The sequence below is a fragment of the Eriocheir sinensis genome, chromosome 34, assembly GCF_024679095.1.
Source record: "Eriocheir sinensis breed Jianghai 21 chromosome 34, ASM2467909v1, whole genome shotgun sequence".
In the NCBI taxonomy this organism is placed as follows: Eukaryota; Metazoa; Arthropoda; class Malacostraca; order Decapoda; family Varunidae; genus Eriocheir; species Eriocheir sinensis.
Genome location: NC_066542.1, coordinates 6,435,657 through 6,461,001, shown reverse-complemented (window position 1 = coordinate 6,461,001; position 25,345 = coordinate 6,435,657). Strand labels below are relative to the sequence as shown.

General features: G+C 43.3%; 1 protein-coding gene and 1 long non-coding RNA gene across 5 annotated transcripts; one reads left to right on the top strand and one right to left on the bottom strand.

Moving 5' to 3' along the window:
* Positions 1 to 36: 36 nt before the first annotated feature.
* Positions 37 to 6,789, bottom strand: LOC127006976 (uncharacterized). 4 transcript variants are annotated; one of them, XR_007759997.1, is made up of 4 exons: positions 5,928 to 6,789; positions 4,559 to 4,877; positions 1,417 to 1,500; positions 37 to 273 (listed from the first exon to the last, which is right to left on the bottom strand). It is a non-coding gene; the product is annotated as an uncharacterized LOC127006976 (long non-coding RNA). The 4 variants fall into 4 exon arrangements; XR_007759999.1 differs by having other exon boundaries at positions 2,176 to 4,877; positions 5,928 to 6,744; XR_007759996.1 differs by lacking the exon at positions 37 to 273 and having other exon boundaries at positions 584 to 1,500; positions 5,928 to 6,785.
* A 2,744-nt stretch (positions 6,790 to 9,533) lies between these two features.
* On the top strand, positions 9,534 to 23,392 carry LOC127006974 (transcription factor atf-2-like). Its single transcript, XM_050877406.1, has 5 exons — positions 9,534 to 9,830; positions 17,973 to 18,274; positions 19,801 to 19,984; positions 20,667 to 20,863; positions 22,075 to 23,392. The coding sequence occupies exons 1-5, from the start codon at positions 9,698 to 9,700 to the stop codon at positions 22,192 to 22,194; spliced, it is 936 nt and encodes a 311-aa protein (XP_050733363.1). The 5' UTR covers positions 9,534 to 9,697; the 3' UTR covers positions 22,195 to 23,392.
* Positions 23,393 to 25,345: the final 1,953 nt, after the last annotated feature.

The window sequence follows — 25,345 nt, the reverse complement described above, 5'->3', positions numbered from 1 at the left end:
GACTTTGAAGAAATACAAAGCAATCTAGTTAATTAAATCAAGAAATGTATGATTTTGCATTTCTTGCAAAACAATTTTTGTCCTAACTGGATGAATTAGAAATATAATGGTACCTTGCTTAGAGTATTCCAACTATAATGTTATAGTTATTACTTGCATGTTGCTCCCAGTCTTATCTGTGGCATGCCACTGCTTCACTCTTTGCTTCATTATGTCCAACTACTGAATAAGCTGCTTCAAAGCCAGGGTCATCAATTCAGGGGTGTTCCTGGCCTAATTTTGGAATGACAAGTTCTTGTTGCAAGTTTAATGGTGATTATAATTATGTTTACTTAAAAGTTCAGCCTGACAATATTGTAAAGGTATATTACATTTGGGAGATTTGATATGCACTGATTTCTATTATGTAATTATTTCAAAATATCATATGCTTGTGAGAAGTTTATGAAATGCAATTAGTAGTTTTCACAAATATCTTAAAACATAATGGCATTGTAAGGTGCTTGAAGAGGAGTATCAGTAATGGATCTTTTATCTCGCTTCCCTCACACCCAGGATCGCCAGCATATCAAGGTAAGGAAGACATACTTGTTTTAGCATGGTAAAATTAAGTTGTTTTCTTCATGTATGGAGACTAAAGAGATGTGGTCTGTGTTCTCTCACATAACTTGTGCATTTACATTAACTTTACTAAGAGAAAGGCTGTCAGTTTCACCATTGAACAGGGAGAAGAACACTATTATAATGTCCTACATCAGTTTCAGTGCTCTTAGTTGGGATGTCCTAAAATCTGGGGTTGTAGTAAGTTTGGGGACAACATAAACAACCTGCTCCTTAAGAAAAATAGTGGCAGCCTCACAAAGACTTTTATATCAATTGTTTGAATTTGTATGCTGGGATCATTCACTGGAGGATACTCACATGTATTAGTTTATGGAAAATACTATGCGCCTGACATCAGAGGTCATATGGTGTGGTAAGATAGAGGTAAATGGTAACGTCAAGGAAAAAGACAGTGATGTATGGGAGATGTGATAAAGGTGAGGGACAGAAGAGCCAGAGCTTGAAAGTATGGAAGCATGAGGAACATTTGAGAAGGAAGAGAGGCTTGCTGTCAAATCAGTGATGTAGGCAAGTCTTAGAGAATATCAGAGTACTCTTAAGTACTATGATGTATAAGGCCCCTGGAATGCATGACCTTATACCACCTATGGTGGACCAGGAAAGGTTGATTGATCTGAAAGGGGCCTTTGGGACTCATATAGATGGATAACAAGAGGATAACTTTAGTGTATTGACTTTGTCACAATGGCATGCTGCCATGTAGAATTTGAGTCTCCAATAGACAGAACATTGCCTTCTCAGGCTACCAGTCCCTATCATCAGACAATGGCAAAAAAAGTTGGTAAAACTTACTTTGGTGGGGGTGACACCATGAAGGGTTATGGATCCATGAGGAGGCAGAGTGTGGGATGGTTGCCAAGCCACTGTTGAAGCTATCTGTGGATTTCCAGGCCAAAATCAGCCATAAAACATCTGTAAACCTAATACACAACATAACTTCTGAATAATAAAAAAAAAAGTAATAGGAGCAGCACTGGAGGCTGGAGTAAGGGCACCTAAAACAGTGGTAGGAAATTATTCAAAGGATGATTAGGAACAAATAATTGGCATTGGTCATCATATCCTGCATAGAACTGATAACAGATGGACAAGCAAAACAACAGTGACACCCTTCTCTACTATGAAAAAAATGCTGCTCCAGTCCAACACAAATATGAAGTCAGTTTGGGTGGGGCTCGAACCTCTTTGCAGCACTGTTGCATCACCCCCAATACATCACTCTTTCTCTCATATGTCATCTATGTACTATTTGAAATTGTGTATCAAATATTCTGTATACATTAACCTGGTAGCTGCGGGGATCACGTTTCTTAAAGGCCCCTCTAAGCAAGAATGAGAAAAAATCATCACTTCATAATATACATCAACGCATTTGTGATCAGTTTATGCATCATCTATTTTTGGGGGTTTATATCATGGCAAGAATTTGGCCCGTCGCTGGTACAGGGTTAAATAAGATTTGGCAGCACCGTGACCAGGGAGCTCCCTGAGCAGGCCCTGCCCAAACTGACTTCATAGTTGAGTCGGTCTACGGAAATAACCACTCTTTACCTTCAGCTGACAATTAATCTTTCAGATCAATGGAATTTTTTGAAGATGTGAACACAGCACATGGCCTTGAGAAGCTGAACCAGCACTTGGAGAATTGCAGCTACCTCCAGGGCCACACCCCTTCTGAGGTGGATATCCAAGTATTCACTGCACTTAGTGAGGCCCCTCAGGACTCTTACAATCATGTCCTTCGCTGGTACAACCACATAAAATTTTTGGGATTAGAACTCAAAGTTGATGCTGGAGATGACCTCATTACAGATACTACAGACCGACTCAACATCAATGAAGAACAACTGGATAATAATCATGATGAAACTACTGAAACTATGAAAATGGAATCTGATAATGAAGGTTGTGATAAAAGTAGCATTAGCCTTATTTGATTCAGAGGATAAATAAGACATTTTGCAGCTCCCAAGGAATTTCATGCTGACATGGAAGGAAAATGAATCATCTATGACCATGTTTGATTACTCTTCATGTATGGCCATTTTTTTCAAACATTCAATTATGATCAATAATTCCTTGTGTAATCCCTTATCTGACCATTTAGCTAATCCCTTGTTCATATTGCAAAAGCTCTGGCTCATGACACTAAGTGACACAAAAGTATTTAATGAATATTTTGCTATAATTCTAGGTGATTAAAATTTGTATCCTGCCACCGAAGCAGAAAAGGGTCTGATTATCTTCTTTATATGCAAATTTCTAATACTTTATGATATGTTATTGCAGGTCATCATGCAATGTCTATAACTTCCTCACTTTACCTCAGGGAAATTTGATATCGATACATTTAAAGTTTCCTTCTGGAGGGTTTCACCAAAGAGAGCTGATGATTATTGAAAGGCCTTCAAATTTATCCTACAAAATTACCATCTAGACCCTACAGGTCTGAATAATAAATAAAAAAGTATATAAAAAAAGTGACGGTGTTTTTGATCAGCTAACTGGTACATGGCTGTAAATCATTGAAATTAATTGATTACACATTTCTTTTTTACAGTAAGCTCTTGATTTCATGGACCTCAAGATAATGAATTCCAGCTTTGCCAAACATTTTGAACCACTGCGGTATATGTGGGAATTTACCAAACAAGGGACGGATTCATCAAACTATTTACGAGACCTCTTGCTGGTAAATCTTCTGGTAACTCTGTCTACTACGAACACTCCTTGTATTTAGGAAGCTTCAATGACAATGACTGAAGTAATGATCAGCCTGTCACTTCATTCATTGCCATAAGAGCTGCCTAAACACAAGGAGTGTTCGTAGTGGACAGAGTTGCCAGCATATTTAACAAGAGGTCTCATAAGTGGTTCAATGAATCTGGCCCCAAGTTTGGTAAGTGCGGGGTTCAGTTCAGTGGTGGGCTGGCAGAACACGTACGCGCATATCATCAGTCAGTAATGGTGGAGACAAATCTGACCCGGTGGTGCATGTCTGGTCAGTCCAGCTTTGTCAGCCTGACTGTAAACACTTCCCCTCTCTTCCTTTTGTGGCCCACCATTCACATAATACAGGTAGTACTCTAGTTACAGAATATGCAACTTCCGACTGCTCACATTTATGACTAAGCTGTTGATATTAGGAATACTTCGTAAAGTAATGAGTTGACATTTCAAATATCCCACTGCGGGTAGAGTAGCTGTTTGTTTAGACAGCGTTCCTGTGCCTCCTACTCTCCCAGCTCCTCTCTACGCCACTGCTGTCCTCATGCGCTGACCTGGCAAAACTTAATGGCTCCATTGCATAACATTGCACATCGTTGTGTGGTTAATGGGTCAACTGAATACAGGGCTGGGGTGAGGTGGGTGCACAAGAACAGATGTGGGGTAGGGGGAGGTTAGGACATTTGAAAATAGTTTTATACTGTATTTGATGTAAATTTTGACTTTCGACCAATTCATCTTATGACCTGCCTAACAGAACCAAACCCCATCGTAACTCGAGTACTATTTGTCTAGGGAACAAACTTTGTTATATACAGAAATGGTCGGAGAGGGAACTTTTAGCTCATACACAAAGAAAGTTCATTATATTATGTGAAAAGTTCTGATCTCTCCAATATAATGGAATTTAGGATACATCATCACCCCCTTCCCCCAATTGGTTTGTTAAAGCAAGGGTCTACTATACTAGATGATTACTGTTTAATTCATCTATTTTCAAAATGGAATTCAGGAGCCATGTATTCTACACTATTACTCTTGACTGACAGGACTACACTCACCTGATTTTAAAAGGGTACAAAGAAAATAACTTTCAGATGTCTATGGGCTGAAAAATTACCCCTTAATCTGTTGCCTTATGTGATGCAGTAAACCAATGCAATTGTATGAATCTGATAAAAAGAATAAATCATCTGGACTGACTTACCAATTTATATGACTAAAAGCCTGCTGCACAGCTGTTGTTCTTCATGTCCTTGCATAATTATGCCCCATCCTTTCATGGTCAACTTCCATCGTCACTGAGTTTCATGGCAAAGCAATTTGCAGAAATTTGTTGGGAGGCATTAGAAATACATTTATAGTGGCATTGAATAATTTGAGTTGTTGACTTTGGTCACAGGATGTATTCTTCTCTGTTCATCTCTCAGGTGGCTCAAGTGTTTAGCCTGCTTGGCTGTTCCTCCTTCGTAAACAATATGGGTTGTCAAAGCCTTGCCTGCACTCCTCCCATCAGTTTTGCTTTGCTGAAAATGAGGCATGCAGTTATTGCTTGATTTATACACCAGAGGCAATGATTAATGATTCCATTTGCAGACATTCAAACAAACTCCATCATTACAATGAAACTAGCTGCTGCAAAAAAAATCCTAGAACCATCACTTTTAGCAAAGCATCTTATGACTTATCTGGATTTCTTACCAGGATGGGGGCACGCCCTATCCAAAAACTGTCCGATGTCTCCAATCCAAACTGCAGCTCACGGTTTTCATGAAGATGGTCAGATGGTTGGCTAATATGACATTGCGAAATGGCACGGACAACTACTATTTTTCAAGACACAATCAATAACAACAATCCATCTCAGTCTATGTTAGAAAGATTTGAAAAGATATCCATTCACTAATGTAGTATTGGGAGGGAAATACAACTCCCCCTAATTATGGCCCTAACCCCACAACCACTTCAGTATAGAACCCCCACACCAAAGTGACCAACATGTACCACTATAACTGATCATGGAGGTAGAATTGGTGGAGTCGACATCAACCCAATTAAGTGAATCCGCCCGAGATGTCATTTTTACGGCCAGGTGTCAGGGGTTGTCAGGTCAGGCTCCCTCTTAATTAATGGGCTCGTCCAGGCTCGCCCACCCCCATCTTTTGGCCGTAAATTTGACAGTTCGTCGGCTTCACTTCAATGAATGGGATTAGCGGGCCGTGTCGACTCCACCAATTCTACCTCCATGACTATAACTACAGTACACTTGGAATGAAAGTGACTGGAATTTTCTTGCTGGCACCCCTTGTAAACAGAAGCAACCCTGTCAATGTGCAATGGATACTGCCCCCCCACAGGCTCAAGGACCAATGTGGCGGAGATGGGCACAGAGGCCACGTGCAGCTATGGCATATGCCCCTAACTTTACCTTACCTACACTAATTTACTCCCGTTTCTCTAAGATGCTCCTCACTCCCCGTCATGTTTGTTAAGACCTCTCCTGACACAGCCCCCAAACCAACGCCCAGTGAACTTCCATAGTGCCGAAAATTACTATGCACTCTACAAAGACTCACCGGAAGACAGAAAACATCCCAGCACACGTCCAGACACAGGAAAAAAATAATGCTGCCTCTCTGCATTCTACAAGAGGCGCCAACTACACGTCCTTCCCGAGCGGCGGCTGGAGTCGGTGTGTCGCTTTGGTGTGTCGAGTGTCGGTTTCGCTATTTTCAAACCCGTAAGTGAGTCTTCTTCCATTTCGAGTTTTAGACAAAGTTCAGTCAGATTGTACTGGTTTATCTTGAATCTAGCCCATCCTCTCCTAGTGTTTTCTTGTAATATGCCAGAAGGTTAAGTATGGAATGTACAGTCGGCTATAGAGAGTAGTGACACACTGTCCAGTAAGTTTCGTTCAGAAAGCGACATCTGGCAACCCCTCCACGCGACATGAAAATTATTATATCCTATCGAAATCGTACTTTTGTGGTGATCGGTGGTCACAGGTGCACTCTACATAATTTTAAGATAGATATTTATCAAAAGTGCCCGTCGCTAACGCTTAATAAATATTTTTTCTTTAGGCTCTGTCGCTACATTTTGACACGAGCTTTTAGTTTCGTTCAAATTTAGTCAAGAGCAACTCTAAGCTGTTTATCAAACTATGATACATTTAAAAATATGCTGCACTTATTAGGGGAGATTGTTATGCCTTTTAAATAAAAACAAAAAATTCCTGACAGCCGAGATCTTGTTCTTTATAATTTTTTTAATACGTAATAATAGGCTATAAACGTTCACATGATGGCGTCGTCGACCGCGGGCCTTGGCTGGAGCAGCGGTATTCTATTAAAGCCCTTATGTCCGCAGGCACTGCAGTTGAGGTGTCACGTCAGTGGCTGTGGAAACGTATAATTTTTAATACCTAAAAAAATAGGAGAGAGAGAGAGAGAGAGAGAGGGGCTGGGTGGGGACGGGAGACTTGTCCATCAACGAAAAACGAAGGGGTCAGCTAGTCAGCGACGCCCCGAGATCAACACACACACACACACACACACACACACACACGTATTTATACTTTGATATTACGTAATCTTCACTGAGAAATGATTTTAGATTTTTAATGATCTCCTGAACTGTCTTTGAGGCTTTATAGTAACGGGAATTAAGGCTGCGAGTTAAACAGACCCTCAAGCCTATTTGCTGTTTGATGGTAAGGAGCATGAACTACTGCCTGCCCCTGTGAAGGACAGCATTGCACGCGGTATTTTCAAAGTTTAATAAGAAAGTGTTTCGGACTGTTCGTGATGTTTTACCTCGTCGTCATCATCATCATCATGTAGAAGACATTCATTATCGCATTTCTAAATTGAATTCATGTAATCTTGTATATTTCTAACTACATTATATTATAATATAATATAATATTATTCAATATTATAATTTCACGGTCACACACACACGGTACACACTGAAACGAGTCACTAACATCACCAGTGAATGCGTCACCGTGGTATAGTTGCCAGATACCGCCACCAGACTAAACATTCTGAAAACCGTGACACTACTCTCTATCGTCGACTGTACTCTACTCCCCTGACTAAATCAATTAAGGCTTTTATTTTTTTATCACTTGTCCCCTACCATTGTATCTTTTTAGTTTCCTGGTGCTACTTCCACATGTATCCTTAGTTGTATAATCACACTCTGTACTGCCTGGGGGTTGGGATGGCATGTTACTCCTTTCTCCTTAATTGTTTACTTGCAACAATAAATTATCAATCACAGGTCACAGAATCACAAAAGTAGGTCATTCCATTATTCCATACTTAACTTAACCTTCTGACATTACATTCTTCCATGAGACAAGCAAAGCGCATATAAGCTTAGGTATTTTCGGATTACTGGGGTGTTTTAGGGGCTATAGTTAGGCTGTGACCACGGCCTCTAGGGTCTATTCTCGGATTACGTAATTTCGGATGGTAATTTCTTTAGGTATTATTCTCTTGTTTCGTTACTCTGCCCTATTATTCTGCTGTACTACGAAACGAAACGAAAACGAAGATGAATAAGCGGACCGATCGAAGGATTTCTAGAGTAAGATTCGTGCAGAAATATGAGTACAGTCTGAGCAGGATCAGTAGATGTTGATCATGAGAATGAGATACAATAAATAGGCTGTCCGTCATATTTATTTACTCCATCAGTCTATGCTGGGCCCTTTTATAATCCATTTTCTGTCTAGGTTTTCCTGAACTCCGAAGCAAATAGCATGGACTGTCCTAGAATTACTAGAAAATACAAGAATCTGACAAAAAAAACAACAACAACAAAAAAAATCCAGATATATGTTACAGCGGCAAGTGGCTTAACAAAACATATGGGGGATGATTTAGCTGAACTTAATTGTGATCGCCAGCCATGCAGTACACTCCCAGAAGGAACTCATCTCTTTTGTGCTCGTGTGTGTGTGTGTGTGTGTGTGTAATTCACCACGCCTCATCACGAGCTGGACTCCCTTTCTCCAGCTGGTACCCTCCCGACGAGAGCAAGTGCTCCTGCCAGGACTTCACACACCACACACCCCATCCACCTTGCTCAAGGGGGAACAGTAACCACGATCATAGTCAACCGAAAGAATCCGGCCAGAACGGGGCTCGAACCGCCGTCTGATTGGCCGTTAGCCTCGCAGTGCAACGCTCTACCGATTGAGCCACCGGAGCGGTGTGTGTGTGTGTGTGTGTGTGTGTGTGTGTGTGTGTGTGTGTGTGAGAGAGAGAGAGAGAGAGAGAGAGAGAGAGAGAGAGAGAGAGAGAGAGAGAGAGAGAGAGAGAGAGAGGAGGGGAGAAATCGCTTGTTAACTACTCAAGGTGGGGTAATTTATAAGTGATGGCATTGCAGTGGTGTAACATACTTAGATGTCCGTACATTACATATCTTGCATAAATATTGGAGTTTGTCACTTTCAGAACAGACTTACACAGGAACAAAAGACGTTAGGTAAACTTCCCTCATGCACCTGCCCTTACCTACTGAGTCTTTCTTGAAACAAAACAAAGCAAACAGTTCAAAACATAACAATACGTAAAGCAAAATAAAAAAAGGAAAAATGGTCCTTACTCCGGCGAAACGCGCAATCAATGGTAACCACGCGTGTTAATTCTCCCTTCCCGATCAGGGCGTAATCATTGCCGTTACTGATCAGCAGTTACAGCGTTGCGGAGCGGAGCCTTGGCGGTCTGAGGAGTGGGAGGATTGACCTTTCCCCTTTTGACCTGAGAGGCTTTAGGACGCCGCCAAGGTCACACAGGAGTGGCTGGTCTGGGCGTTATGTGCCCTCACGTGACCTCAGTTGCTCCCATTGGGAATTGGAGCGTTTCAGTGAACTTCATCACTTTTCATAACGATAAGATTTCATGTGTAGAATGTTTCCTTTTATGTCGTGAAGAAATGCACGTAAGAGGGAGTTACTAGTTACTCTACTTTAGCAAAAAATATGATGTCGTCCTAAGTATTCAGAATGATGAAGTAGTACAGAATAAGCTCAGGTATATCTCTGTCGGTGATTTATTGCACGAGTAAATTGACCTAAGCAGTGACGGCGGGGGTGGGCAGGGAAGGGGACATTAGTGGGCCGGCCGCCGCCCCGCTACATCCCCCACCTGGGTGGCCGCTGGTCAGTGGCTCAGTGCGGCGGACCTTCACTCCAGTCCATCAGTTGCTGGAGAACAGTCGATTCAACTCGGTTGTGCGGCGGTGAAGTAAGACACCTGTTGGCCGCTCAGGAAGTAAGACACACCTGAGCCCGCTCAGGAACTTCGTGTGTGACAATTATAATAGCGAGGATATGGCGGAAAGAGGACGAGCGATGGACCATACAAGCTTCCTGAACAACTTGTTGATGGTGCGGGAGCAAGAGATAAGAATGCTCTCCAAGAAGCTATACCAACAGGCGGCCCTGGACTCTGACGGGGGATCGGGTGAGTCACTAATGCAGTATAGTGCTGCAAAACAGGCATACGTGTTAACTAGTGGTTACAGATTTGCATGGAAGTAGAAATAGGGTTCCTGTGTGCCTGAAAGTTTCCCTTGCGTATGTTGCAGGTTTTATGCATCATTATTCAGTGTGAGTGGTTAATGCATGCCTACACTTGCCTCTCAGTACCACAATGTCGAGGAGCAACGAGCGGGATAACGAGGGCGCCTTGTTAGTCTGAGTAAGCATCATTTTACTTAGCATGCATGGGCGTCGCTTAATTATTATTATTATTATTATTTTTTTTTTACATTGCAGCCTATTGCGCCGGTAGGCTTCTTCCAGGTGGATCCTGATGGTCGGTCCAAGGCTTCTTTCCGGTAGGTCCTGATGGTCGGCCCAGCCCGTTCTGGCGCAGGCGCAGGCGAGTCTTGCATTGGCTCATGCTGCCCTCCCAGAGCTCATCTTTGATCCTAGAATCTAGAGTCCGGGTTGATAGGTGGTCTTCTGGACAGCATGTGGGTAGTTTTAAGCCACTCGGCGGCGGCTGAAAAATCCCAGCTTGGTGGCACCGGGCGGGGATTGAACTCGCGTCCTCCTGAACACGAGGCCGTTACTTTGACGACTCAGCCACCGCCTCCAGTGTTTAACTTCGATAAGGGATGTAGTTTTGGGCTCCAGACTTGCGTTCATCAGATTTTTATTTATTGCATTCGAACACTAGTGAAGTGATTGTCGGACACTTTCATCCTACCCGCCGCCACACTTCCCCTCCGCCCTGCTCCACCCCGCCCTACCCGTTTGCCTGACGCGGTAGCAGCTTCAAATCCGGTGTTAGGTGGACATGCCATCAAATAAAACACATAACGCCGAATAACTGCAGGGAAGTCCTCAAATCACTTGCAATGGAAATAACTAAAACCAGGAAAATTTAGCATCTCGGCAGTTCCAACCGACCTCCATTGAGCCCTAGTGTGTGCGTTCCGGGAAACCCTCAACTCCCGCGGGACCGTCAGCCCCCCCAGACTCCTGACCTGACCCAACGCGCCGCTCTCGTTCACAGTTTTGTCACTCCTGGTCACTCCCGTAAAGATTCGTATTGCCTCTGTTAGCTTGATTTGCTGTATATTATAATGACAGCGTTTGTTGTATATTTTCATCCTTTGGTGCTGCCGTTATGAACTGTCGAAAAGTTAGCCAATGTTAGCTTTTAAATGAATGAATGAGACCTACCATTAGCTTGCCTCGTTGTGTAATTTCACCCTTCAGTACTCTCATTGCAAGCCATCGAAAAGTTAGACGAGGTAACATGCAATTTTAGTAAGGAATCGTTGAATAATATTACCCTATGGTGCTCTTGTTACGAACCATCGGGAAGTTAGACAAGGCAACATGCTATAAGGAATTTATGAAAGGCAGTCCATGCATAGATAACGACTGACTAACGGGGAACATACGCTAGGAGGCGCATCGCTTCATTCACCCGCCAACTCCCCCCCCCCACCCCCAGATGGTCAACCCGGGTAGGCCTCGACGCAGCTGCCCTTCCCATTCTAACCATACATAGAGACAGTTGCAGGAATGTTGTACCTCGATAACTAACGGGGAACATACTTTAGGAGGTGCATCGCTTCACTCACCCGCCACCCCCCCCCCGACGGTCAACCCGGGTAGGCCTCGACGCAGCTGCCCTTCCCATTCTAACCATACATAGAGACAGTTGCAGAAATGTTGAACCCATGAAAGAATACGTTTATTGAATACCGAGAGAAGCAAGGTGTGTGGGGTTAAGTTTTGTGAAGCAGGAAGAGTCAGTCCTCCCACAACGATGACTGCTTGGGCGGTTCGAGTATTAGCCAAAAGTTATGCTGAGCCCAATTCGTTTTATTGATTAAAGGTCAGTATACGCCGGAGTGGTTATCCAGTGCGTCGCTAACCGGTGCGTCACACTTCAGGCACGGGCCGCCACACGCAAACCCGTCATCGGTTGTACAATGGCGCAAGAGCTACCTAAACCTTTCTGTAACGCAATAGTAGACAACCCAATTCGTTTTTATTAGTATCGCATTGTCAGCTAAATGGTCTAATCAATATGGATTAACTTGCTACAGGTGAATCATTGTGTCTGCAAGAGTAACGCAAATTAACTAAAATCCATCAGGTCACAATGATATAATCCGCGTCACAATTAGACTGGTATTTCACGTTCATTTTTATATGGCTTAGGTGAGATAACTTGCTACACGTGAATTATTATGCCTACAAAGAGTAACGCAAATAAAATAACAAAATCCGTTAGGTCACTTAAATATACCTAACAGTGAGATAACCCTCGTCACTATTAGACTCGTATTTCACGTTCATTTTTATATGGCTTAGGTGAGATAACTTGCTACAGGCCAATCATTAAGCCTGCAAGGAGAAACGTAAATAACAAAAAATCGTCGTCACTTAAACAATAGCATAACAGTAAGGTATTAGACTCGTATTTCACATTCACTTCTATATGGCCTTATTATCACGGTGGGGTAACTTGCAAAACGCGAATCATTGTCCTGCAAGGGGTAAGGGAAATGACCAAATCAGGCAAGTCACTGAAATAGCCTAACAATGAGATAACCCTCGTCACAGTTAGACTTGTATTTCACATTTACTTCTATATGGCCTTAGTATCACGCTGGGCAAACTTGCAAAACGCGAATCATTGTACTTGAAGGGGTGAGGCAAATGACCAAATCAGGCGGGTCACTTAAACTTAGCCTAACAGTGAGATAACCCTCGCCACTATATATTACTCGTATTTCACATTTACTTCTTTATGGCCTTTGTAATACGGTGGGCTAATTTATAAAACGCGAATCATTGTCCTGCATCGAGTAAAGCAAATCCAAATCCGTCAGGTCATTTAACTTATATCAGTGAAATAACCCTCGTCACTACAATTATATATTACTCGTATTGCACATTTACTTCTATATGGTCTTAGTATCACGCTGGGCAAACTTGCAAAACGCGAATCATTGTCCTGCATCGAGTAAAGCAAATGACCAAATCCGTCAGGTCACTTAAACTCTGTCAGCTGTAATCGCATCGTTAAATAATAGATCACATTGGAAGCTCGCGCGCCCGTTACTAACAACACATTTTCCCCCTCGCCCTCCGCGCTCTAGTTACATACCACATCACACTAAATCACGCTGCGAGACTTCGATTACTTTAGCCTATGTAGGGCTATTGTAGAGGGTAATAAAGGCCTCATAATTCGTGTAACAATGTCTTTTGAGTGGATGGTTCGGTTTGTTGTGGGCAAGTGGATGCGCTCGATCCTATCCTTACAAGAGAGAGAGAGAGCGAGAGAGCCATACTGCTCGTTCATTGTTAACTAATATACAGCATTAAATTAAGTCGTTATCCCTCCCACCGTCTCCCTCCTCCCCCCCCTTATATATTTTTTACGGGGGTGATAGGCTTGTCAATGGTAACTTCTCCCCCCCCCCCCCCCCACACACACACACCGAAAAAATAAAGTTCAAGAATCTGCCCACTGCTATTTCGGTACACCTGTTCACACTGGTTCTCGTATAGGAAGTCGGTGATCCGCGAATAGGCTATTATGTGCTATTGCTAGTATAGACAGTGGTAGGTAGTGTTTAATTTCTCATTGCCATCAACGTTATCAAGCAGTAGTTATTTTTTTTCTTTTGAAGCTCTCTACTTCTCTTCTTGTGTGGCTTTGGTAGGTAATGGTTTTATTATTATTTTATTATTATTATTATGGGAGCGGTGAGTAGCGGGGGTTTTCTCTACACTTTTTGTTGGTCTTGAGCCGTCTCCTTTGTTGTAAAAAAAATTATGAAGAGTAAAGTAATTTTTGGGGCATGATGGTGTAGCTGCTCGTGGCCTCGGTGCACATCTCCGTCCCAGTGGCCCTAAGAAGGAGGGTTTACATTTACGAGGTCTTAAAATTACGTTGTCCGGTGTTTTTTCTCTTGTTCTTTGTCCATCTCCTTACAGTTTTCTTTGTCTCATCATATAAGCTGGTTTCCATTAACATTTCAAGTCATAGCTGTATTAATAAACGTAAGTATATTTTCACGTGTAATTATAACTTTTTTCACTGCCTTGGGTGTGGCCGGTAAGGCAGCAATCCCCTCCCTCGATGTGTTTTTTGAGCAACAGTAAATACAATACAATCCGATACCCTTTTACGTGGCGCGCTACCTACACACGCCAACTGGGGTGCGCGCCTCAACACCCTGGTAACGACACCATAACAGGGTTGCGTAGCAGCGACCTGGAACCTTGTGCAAGAACCTTTCCCTCCCCCTTTTCCCTCTCGACTTACCCCTCTGGCAACATATCCCCCCCTTGGATAGTGATGGATACTTTCCTTTCCAGATAGTATCCATCTTCCTCCTTATTTATATTATCTTTATCCCAATTAACCAACCCCGCCTAAATAATGTAACTTAGGGCCCATAGTCTCATAGGACATTTAGGACCGGGCGGGGGGGGGGCTTTGTAGGGCGGGGAGGTAAGAAGTAAGGCTTTCTGAGAGGTTTCGGTTATGTGGTAGTTTTATGAACCTATATAGTGATAGTTAGACAAGGCTTCTCCACCATGAATATGAAAAAAAATCCATGAAAACTCGACTAATCCCCTTTGTGCCCTTTGAAAATATTTGTTGCGAGTCGAAAGCGTCTGAGGATGCGGGCCTCAAATCCCACTATAGGCTATATGAGAAAAAAAAGTTAAATGAGGGTAATCGTTAGGATGAATTCAACGATGGACGAAACATTTGGTCTTGATAGGTTGTAGGTTAGGTTAAGTATAAGTGCATACACACATATACCTAACCGAACCTATTCCAAAACCAGTTGAAGTTGACGGTCATTGATACCATGGGCTCAGTGGAGGACAAAGCGGTCTTCCCTTCGTGATGTCCCTGGCACTGACCGTTCAATTAGTAACCAGTCTTGTCGGTATTCGTATTTCGTAACCAAAACTCAGCGATGTCGAGTATATCCTGGAAAGAAAATGTCGACAGTGAGGAATGTCTCGAGTAGAATATGACCTCTAAATATGACTACATCCGAAATTGACCTCTCTTCTGGACACTCGTACTAACTTCTTTTTGCTAGAACATCACTTAATTGGCAGGCTTTTTTTTCCTGTGTTTGTTGTCCTTGAGCTGCTTCCATTGTGATGCGTGGAAAGTTACCGATATATGACGTTTTGTGACGTTGAGAATGATAAAAAATAAAGACAGACGCAGTAAGAGTTTTAAAGGAGTAATGTGAGGGAAAAGTGAATCTAAAGGGAATATGTAAGTAAAGGGACACTATTTAATAAGGGGGTGGGCATCTGTCAAAGGGAAAAAAATGAGAAGGAAAATATCAATGCGAAAGGGAATAGGCTATGAACGTGATCCTTTGACACCCATTCTTTCTTATACCCAACATGAGATCAGGGCAGACTCATACATTTAGGCCCATATTCTCAAACGCTTTTAACTCTCACACCTGTTACCCAAGGCCACAATTGAGATCAGTCTGGTTCTTGTGAGTATTTTTCTCATTCATGGAGCAGAAGCCTTGTCAAACTATTACTAGGCTCTTAAAACTACCCATGAAAATACCCACACAACCCCTACGAAGGCTTACCAATTGTGGGTGTGTAAGGTCCCAAGATATTTGAGAACATAGGCTTTAGGTGAACAAAGATTGTAACCATGCCATTAGTACGAAACTTGTGCAGGCTGTGTTGAAATAAGAACAATAACTAAACATGGATAACTCTGAAAACCTATAGGACGCAACGTAAGGGAGCATTTTCATAAGCTGATGTGAAAATATGGAGGACGAGCGGGCGGGAACAACACGTGGTTTCGTTCCCAGACGGAGGTATCATTTGGGTAAAAAATGCAAGAAGTGAGGCAGATGTCGCGGCGGCGGGGGTGTGGGTGGGAGGAGGGGAGTCCGATCAATGGGTCTGACGTATAATTGGGCGGCGTTGCTTAGTTCCTGATCCTCTACCACCCCGTTACCACACCGGTCCTACAACGCACGGTTTCCACACTCCACCGAAGTTACAACTCCAGCGATTTCAAGGTATAGTGCAGCGTCTTTCGTAGGGAGGGGAGGTAAGGAAGGGGTAAGGCTTTCGTAGTGGTTTCGGTTATGTTAATTGAGGGTCAGTGTTAGGATGAATACAACGCTGGACGAAACATTTGGTATTGGTAAGTAGTAGATTAGGTTAAGTATGAGTGCGCCAAAGTTATAACTCCAGCGATTTCGAGGTACAGAGCAGCGTCGTGAGAGCAGTCAGATCCTAAACGAACAAAGTGTGCAACAAGAGCCTTATCAGCTAACTCGAGGTACTTAGATGGTTAGTAAAGGGAAAAAGGGAAGTGTTAGTCTTGTGATGCGTGGAAAGTAACCGATATGTGACGTTTTGTGATGTTGAGAATAATAAAATAAAGACCGATGCAGTAAAGGAGTTTTGAAGGAGTAATGTGACGGAAAAAGTGAATCTAAAGGGAATATGAAGGTAAAGGGACATTATTTAATAAGTATAAGAGGAAGTGATCACATGTCTTTGAAAGGAAGTCTGCAAATAATTGAGTTGGGAAGGATAGTTTGAGCAGCTGATGTGTGTTTATATTTCTTTCTACATTTATTTATTCATTCATACGTTTATTATTTATTTATTTGGGTACACATTTATTTATTTATCTTTATTTATACACCGAAGGCACTCCAGTCCAATATTATGTCTTTTTACTTCCATTTCTAGAGATCAATTCACTTGTATCAGTTATCTTGAGTGACTATACCTATTAATTTAGTCTTTCAAGAGCTTCCTCGTGGGTAACTCTTTGATTGGTTTGAGGAGGATTGTTGATCATAACTTTAGTCTTCCTCTTATTCATCTTAAGCTTACTTTTTTTTTTACAGCAAAGGAGACAGCTTAAAAAAAAGGAACAGTAATGAAAACAAAAGCCCGCTACTTACTGCCCCTAAAAAGATTAGAGAGGAGCGACCGAAAGAGAAGTCAATTTCGGGAGGAGAGGTGTCCTGATACTTGTATGTAGAGTCTCCTTGCTAACACTGAGCATGTGGTTATAGGGGTTGAGGGGCAGTTTTTCGGGGGGTTTCAATGAGTTTGTGTAGGTTAAGGAGGAGACTGGAGGTCGAGCAGGAGGGTGAGAAGGTTGTGAAAGTAGAGGAGGAGTTGTAGAGGTCGAGGAGGAGGTTATTGAGGATGAGGATGAGGTTATGTTTGCCGAGATAAAGGATGAGGTTATGTAAGTCAAGGAGGTGATAGGGTTGGGTGTGGAGATCGAGGCGGAGGTTGCTGTGGCTGAGAAATAGGCTGTGATAGTTGATAAGGAGGCTGTGGTAATTGATAAGAAGGCTGAAAAGGTAAATCGCCGGATGCCAGATGATTACGCTGATAGGCGAGAACAGGCAGCGCCACCCTCGGCCGCCCTGGGAACTTGAGAGAAGTGTCAAATGGGGTCTGGTTTTGGTTTTAATACCCGGATAATGACTACCTCGTATTAATAGGAAGTCAAGCACACTAGCACCAAGTTCCATGTAAGCAAGTCATTCTTATCAGTCGCTATCAGAGTTTATTGTGTCATTTTGGTTCGAATGCAGCCACTTCTCCGTTACCTAATACCCGTCACTGATATCGTTAATGAAGGGGCGTCACTTTCAAGTATATCAATTCTATCTCCGTTGTTAGGGTTTATGACATCAACTTGGCGCTCGTAATCTATCTATATCTATTTATCTACCTACCTATATCTATCTTTATGTCTGGCTATCTATCTATATTGTTCCTCTTAAGATCTTATAGCGTCGAGTTACAATGGTATGCAGAGGTCTTCGAAGTAGGGATTGTGCCCACACCCTTGGTCGTAATAGCCAGCACACAAATAGATAACATAATACCAGGCATCGGGAGGCATACAGCTCTTTAGAGAGGCTTGAGATTGGGTCGAAAGGCTTGAAATTATACCGGGCCGTGAAGGGAAAATGTTAGAATAATGATGCAAAGTAACTCCGTACATCCTTGCGTTCTTATGTTCTTATATTAATTCGTCCTCTAAGCTGACTATTTTGTTTCTTATCCCCAACAGGTGTCAGCGAAGGAAGCCTCGGGAGTCCTGAACCTCAGAACCTGTCGCTGTCACCTTTCCGAGCAGTCTCCCCCGACGCGCCCTGTCCCTCGGCACCCACTTCGGAGGCTGACACCCGCTACAACGACAACCACGCCAGCAGCCTCGCCTCTAGTCAGCCACCCTCCCGAGACGCAGACCACAGCATGCGCCCCAGGGAACAGCCGCCCCTGCACCCTTTCCACCCGCTACATAACCGCTTGTTCAATAGTGGGGACAGCAGTGCGTATTGGGACAGTCGAGGCCATAAGGAAATCACTCAGGTAGGTCATTAAGTTCCATATTCTTAAACATTTCGATGCTTTCACACCCATATTTGACAAGGCTTCCACAGAGGTTGTGTTAGGATTTCCATGGGTAGTTCTATGAGCGTAGGGTTAATTTGGCAAGGCTTTCGTAGAGGTTGTGTTAGTATTTCCATGGGTAGTTTTATGAGCGTAGGGTTAATCTGACACGGCTTTCGTAGAGGTTGTGTTAGAATTTCCATGGGTAGTTTTATGAGCGTAGGGTTAATTTGACAAGGCTTTCGTAGAGGTTGTGTTAGAATTTCCATGGGTAGTTTTATGAGCGTAGAGTTAATTTGACACGGCTTTCGTAGAGGTTGTGTTAGAATTTCCATGGGTAGTTTTATGAGCGTAGAGTTAATTTGACACGGCTTTCGTAGAGGTTGTGTTAGAATTTCCATGGGTAGTTTAATGAGCCTAGTGATAGTTTGACAAGGCTTCTGTAGAGGTTGTGTTAGGATTTCCAAGGGTAGTTTTATGAGTCTAGTGATAGTTTGACAAGCCTTCTGTAGAGGTTGCGTTAGGATTTCCAAGGGTAGTTTAATGAGTCTAGTGATAGTTTGACAAGGCTTCTGTAGAGGTTGTGTTAGGATTTCCAAGGGTAGTTTTATGAGCCTAGTGATAGTTTAACAAAACTTCCGTAGAGGTTGTGTTAGGATTTCCATGGGTAGTTTTATGAGCCTAGTGATAGTTTGACAAGACTTCCGAAGAGGTTGTGTTAAGATTCCCATGGGTAGTTTTATGAGCCTAGTGATAGTTTAACAAGACTTCCGTAGAGGTTGTGTTAGGATTCCCATGGGTAGTTTTATGAACCTAGTGATAGTTTAACAAGACTTCCGTAGAGGTTGTGTTAGGATTACCATGGGTAGTTTAATGAACCTAGTGATAGTTTGACAAGACTTCCGTAGAGGTTGTGTTAGGATTTCCATGGGTAGCTTTATGAGCCTAGTGATAGTTTAACAAGACTTCCGTAGAGGTTGTGTTAGGATTTCCATGGGTAGTTTAATGAGCCTAGTGATAGTTTAACAAGACTTCCGTAGAGGTTGTGTTAGGATTTCCATGGGTAGCTTTATGAGCCTAGTGATAGTTTGACAAGGCTCCTATACCATGAACGTGAAAAAAAAGAAACACTCGTGAGAACCCGACTTATCTAGTTAATAATCTTGGGAAATACTTGTAGTGGGAGCCAAAAACATTAAATTTACATACCATTGAGATCTTGTAACAGTCCCATATGTCTACTCCCGACTAAATCAATTTTTTAGCACTTGTCCTCTACCATTATCTCTTTTTAGTTTCCTGGTGCTACTTCCACATGTATCCTTCGTTGTATAATCACACTATGTACTGCCTGGGGGTTGGGATGGCATGTTCCTCCCTTCTCCTTTGTTGTTTACTTGCACCAATAAACTATCAATCAATCAACATTCGTATGTAAAGAAAAGTCTCAAGATCAAAAACAGTTCAGTATAAGTCATGTCCATTTTTATGTTTCCGTGATGCAGGAGAGCCAAGAGGGCGCCGGTGCTAGGGAGGAGGAAGCATCAACCAGAATGAACGAGAGTCTTTATGAGCAAGAACACAAGCAACAGCAAGCCGCCCTGGCAACCCAAGCTCTCCTCGGCTCCTTCGGCACACCACCCACCAACCCGCATCCCCTCCTCCCCTACGCCGCTGCTCCCCACGACAGTAAGTATATATACCTACTCGTGGCTCTCCTTCATGAACGCAAGATACCTGGTGAGGCTTTATGTAAACGACGAAGCCACCTTGAAACTGCAGGGCTATATTTCTAAACATTTCGGCGCTCCAGCTCACATGCTAAGGCTTTCGTAGGAGGTTTGGGCATCATTTCTCCCGCCATGCACGTCAATTCATCTCCTCCTCCACCCTCCACACTATCTAAGTTTTCCTCATACGTAGAATCAGCTTATTAACACTAAAGGCTACTGGAAGATCAATCCCTTCAGTATATTCCATCTGAGACAATCTATGTACCATGCAAGTCAATTCATCTTCTCCTTCACCCTCCACACTGTCTAAGTTTTCCTCATACGTAGAATCAGCTTATTAACACTAAAGGCTACTGGAAGATCAATCCCTTCAGTATATTTCATCTGAGACAATCTATGTACTTTCCTTCTTATAACATTCGGTCTCCTGCAACGCCCCTTAAATTTACTGAGATATTGCACAGGGGAAGTTACTATAGCCTATAAGAGTGGCCTAATAAATGGATGTATAAGGTTAATATTGATCATTCCAGCATTCAAAGTGTAGGAAAGAAAACCCCTTTGACAAGCACACATTATAATAACTTGTGACCGAGAGTGTGTACGTTCGAGTTCCGAGTTCGATGTGCCTTTGACAGACGGGGGTGTTGCTGACGTGATGGGCGGCTCAAACCTCCTGGTGCGAGCCTTGGTGTCCTCGGCCCCGCGGCGCCCCAGAGGAGAGAAGAAGCCCATCCCGGAGACCCTCAAGGATGACAAATACTACGAGCGGCGCAAGAGGAACAACATGGCAGCGAAGAAGTCCCGCGACGCCAGGAAGCAGCGCGAGGATCAGGTGAGTTCGAAAGGGAGGTTTGATTGTGGAGTTTAGAGACTGACTTATTGTATAATGGGGAAGATGCCCTATCGGCTCCCCAGATCGCCTGTTTGAATGACTTATTTGTAATGGGCAAGATGTTGAGCTCGTATTCTTAACCCGTCCGCTGAGATTGGCACGGATTTCGCCTTCACTGGTAGCCTGGTTACATATGCTCCCAGGTCTTTATGTGCCTCTGTGGTGGGGAATGGAGTGTTTCCCATGTGGTATTGGTATGTTGGATTTCCCCTCCCAAGATGCATGACCTCACATTTTTCTTCACTGAATTGTAGCAGCCACTTTTTGTTCCACTCCTGTAGCTTGGTGATGTCTTCTTGTAGGAAATCCGCATGCAATGGGTTAAACCTATCGGCTCCTCAGAACCCCTGTTTGAATGACGTATTTGTAATGGGCAAGATGCTAAACTCGTATTCTTAAACCTATCGGCACCTCGGATCGCCTGTTTGAATGACGTATTTGTAATGGGCAAGATGCTAAACTCGTATTCTTAACCTATCGACACCTCGGATCGCCTGTTTGAATGACGTATTTGTAATGGGCAAGATGCTAAACTCGTATTTTTAACATATCGACACCTCAGATCCCCCGTTTGAAAAGCCTCTCGTAGAAGTTGCTGGGATTTTCATGGACTGTTTTGTGATCCCAGTGATAGTTTTGCACGACTTCTGCATTTTGAACGGGAATATCACCCATGAAAACCCAGTTACTCTTCTCTGTGGCCTTGGGAAATGTAAAGCCTCTCGTAGAAGTTGCTGGGATTTTCATGTGCTGCTTCGTGATCCAAGTGATAGTTTTGCACGACTTCTGCATTTTGAACGAGAATATCACCCATGAAAACCCAGTTACTCTTCTCTGTGGCCTTAGGAAATAGACGTAATGGGAGCCTGACAGGACGTTTAAGAATATGGACCTACATGCCACTCCCAGCTAAAGCGTATGGCCTCAACTTTACCTTTTATCTTCAACATGCGAAAGAACATTAATCTCCTAGTGCCATAGTTTTGCAATGCTTCTGATTGTGCTTTATTTAATTTACCTTTGATTAAATGGGTCACTGCGATACTTTGGGGACTCAGAAATGTTACTTTAAGAGAATACGAGGTAAGGGCTTCATTCAAATAACAACAAAAATAATAACAACAACAACTAAATTCCCTTTCCCTCCACAGATCGCCATGCGTGCGACCTACCTGGAGAAAGAAAACTCCGTCCTCAGGGCCCAGGTTGCCACTCTAAGGGAAGAGGCTTGCTCACTCCGACAACTCCTGTTTCAGAAAAAGAAAAAATAGTCTCCATGGAAAGAGAGACAAAAGAGGCAAGTTACCTAGACTGGACGGAAGAATGTCATGTTGTAGCAAGCGTGGCCATTGTCTTTGTGTCATCCTCTGTCAAAAGACGACAGATCGGAAATTGTCTGAATGTAAAACCTAAGTTAGTGTGATAATTTAGTGAGGAAAGTAACATTACTTATTGCCGAGACTGTGAACCAAGGGCGCGGGGCTGGGGACTCAGGCCTCACGCAACGATGGCACCAGGCGGGCACCAGCAGGGCACCGCCAAGTATTGGAGCTGTGGATTATGATGCAATGATCATATGCCATTGAAAAGACCAGGTGAAGCAAGTTCCATAGATAACCATTTTAGTTATTTACACAGTTGTCGGAGTTGTATAACAGCAAATAAGCTAAATTCTAGCTTACATGTTACTCGCATTAATAGTAATATTTGGATGATCGAGGCTGCAGTGATTCAATTGGTATCCACGCAATGACTCAGATAAATGACTCATATAATCGTAAGTTTTCTTTTGTTTTATCTGATAAAAGAAATTGATAGTGGATCGACTCAAAAAGTGTCCAGTAATGACCAACTTACATTTCAACGTAGGCTATAGTGAGCTTGGGAAGTAAAGTGACCCCAAGGGCTGAGAGGCACCCATGCCACCCCTGCGGCTGTTACTATTCCTAAATGACATGCTCAAAGAGAAGCTAAAGCTGCTGTAGATTGGATAGGCTCACCCCTTCTCAATGACCTGGCTTGCAGCCCCCCGAACACTGCGTTGAGTGAGCGTGAGGCACCGAGTGTGTTGCTGCACGAGGGGGAGCTGCTGAGGCCGAGGCACTGGGGGCGTTGTTTTCCTTCCCTCCCGCTCCTTGCTGCAGTCACCATGGGGCTGCCGGGGAGGGCGGGGGAAGTAAGGTTGACTTAACACACCGTATGTTGCTCAAACGTATTACTAGAATCTCGTAGCCTTATTAAGACAGCCAAAATGTGTGTGTGTGTGTGTGTGTGTGTGTGATGGGGGAGTTAGAGTAGGATTTGATATTTTTTATACTTTGATCACGCGTGGTGTGGTGTGGTGTGATGGGGCACGCGCGGGGCCGGGCAGCAGTTGGCCCTGACACGGTGCTCAGGCACTCTGTCAGCTGGTCAGCCAGTACCATGGAAGATAAACAAGCTTCTTGAACCAATAAAGACTGTTACATAGGTGTTGTTTTCCTATACCTTAAAGTGTCGTGAAAAGTGTAAACATAGCTATTAGTTTTTAATCTATTACGCCTTGGTCATCCCTTCCATGCTACCGTTAACCCTTCCGTTTAAAAAGAATATGTGAAAGATCAGACGGTATCGATCCATTCATCATCCATGTTTCAGACCATATTTGCATTAGTCTAGTTGGCCAAAGGGAGAATGAAATCTTAATATTGGTTACCACACTGTCAACTGTGATTAGCTATTCCTACACAACTGCAAGGTATTGAGGCATTTAAAAAGAAGGCCACATGAAATCTGTCTGTCTGTCTCTATCTATCTACCCGTCTATCTGTAGCTATCCATCTATACATGAAAGTTAGCCATGGGGACTTTCAAACCTGCACGTAGGTAGACTAGTGAGGTGCCCATCATGCAAACCGATCAAAACCACACTTCGCCGTGAACCAAGGGCCGTGCATGAGGCATCCCTGATGACCCAACGGGCTTCCCACCTCGCTGGTCGCTGTTCGATTCACGTCCTTGGCAAAGTCTATCCTTCCCCCATCCCACCCACCCCTTCCGGCATAGACTGATGTCTCACCGGTATGCAGAGTCATGAGCAGGATCTCTGCCACAGATAACACGACACTGACCTTTCAATCCTTTTGTCTGGTGCAAGAGTTGAAGGTCCAAGCATTCATGTGTTTTCTAGTAGGACGACAGCAACCTGGAGTAGATAATAATAATGATAAGAATAATGATGATGAAGATAATAATCAATAATCAATCGTATAGGCCTCGTTAACCCCCGGCATTTGGGGCTACATCTGCTATGGCCCAAAAGGTTTTATGAACAGACACGTACCCACCGGATATCAAACAGTTTTCTCAGCAATATTAACCCCGGGCATTTGGGGCTTTTATTAACCCTGCACCGGCTATGGCCCAAAACGTTTTATGAACAGCCACGTACCCACAGGATCCTCTCAAATAGTTTTCTCAGCAATATGATTCCGTCCGGTTAACTTCACGTTCCCATCACGTAATCATCAGGGTTAGCTTCCAACCTGCTTACGGTAGCTTATTAACTGGACTGTCTCTCCTGGCTCCTCCCCCTGATATGCCTCCTGTCCCCTAGCTCCTGTTCCTCCATCTGCATATCCCACTTCTTAATTCCCTTCCCTCCTCTCTCCTTGCTGTCTTTCATCAGTAGTAATTAAAGTTCTCCTTCTCTCGAGCTAAACCCCCAATTCCTCAAGGGTCCCATATTCTTAAACGTATCTGTATCGGACCTCTTCCCTTCCCTCCTCGATCTCCTTGGTGTCTTTCATCAGTAGTAAAACAGTTCTCCTCTTGAGCTAAACCCCCAATGCCTCAAGGTCCTATCTGTATCCCACCTCTTCCCCTCCCTCCTCTCTCCTTGCTATATTTCATCAGTAGTAAAGCAGTTCTCCTCTCGAGCTAAACCTGCAAGTCCTCAAGGGTCCATATATATTCTTAAACGTATATCGGGCTCCCATAAACACCATCTTCCCAAGGCCACAGAGAAGATCAACCGGGTATTCATGGACGATTTTCCCTTCAAATGCAGAAGCCGTGTAAAACTATCTCTGGGATTACCAAAAAGTCCATGGAAATCCCAGCAACTTTAATAAATGGAGGCTTTTTAAATCGGCGAACTGATCAAGGCGCCTACGTTTAAAAATACGGGCTAAAAGATACGAAATACGCCCTTGTTGACAGCTAGTATTCGTAACATGGTAATTTCTGGCAGTCTCACAAAAGATACGAAATACGCCCTTGTTGACAGCTAGTATTCGTAACATGGTAATTTCTGGCAGTCTCACAAAAGATACGAAATACGCCCTTGTTGACAGCTAGTATTCGTAACATGGTAATTTCTGGCAGTCTCACAAAAGATACGAAATACGCCCTTGTTGACAGCTAGTATTCGTAATATGGTAA

What these genes read in the sequence shown, in the direction of transcription:
- LOC127006974 (XM_050877406.1), top strand. Translation starts at nt 9,698, where the DNA reads ATGGCGGAAAGAGGACGAGCGATGGACCATACAAGCTTCCTGAACAAC. An exon ending in GGACTCTGACGGGGGATCGG is followed by an intron (nt 9,831 to 17,972) that starts GTGAGTCACTAA and finishes TATCCCCAACAG; the next exon opens with GTGTCAGCGAAGGAAGCCTC. An exon ending in GCCATAAGGAAATCACTCAG is followed by an intron (nt 18,275 to 19,800) that starts GTAGGTCATTAA and finishes TCCGTGATGCAG; the next exon opens with GAGAGCCAAGAGGGCGCCGG.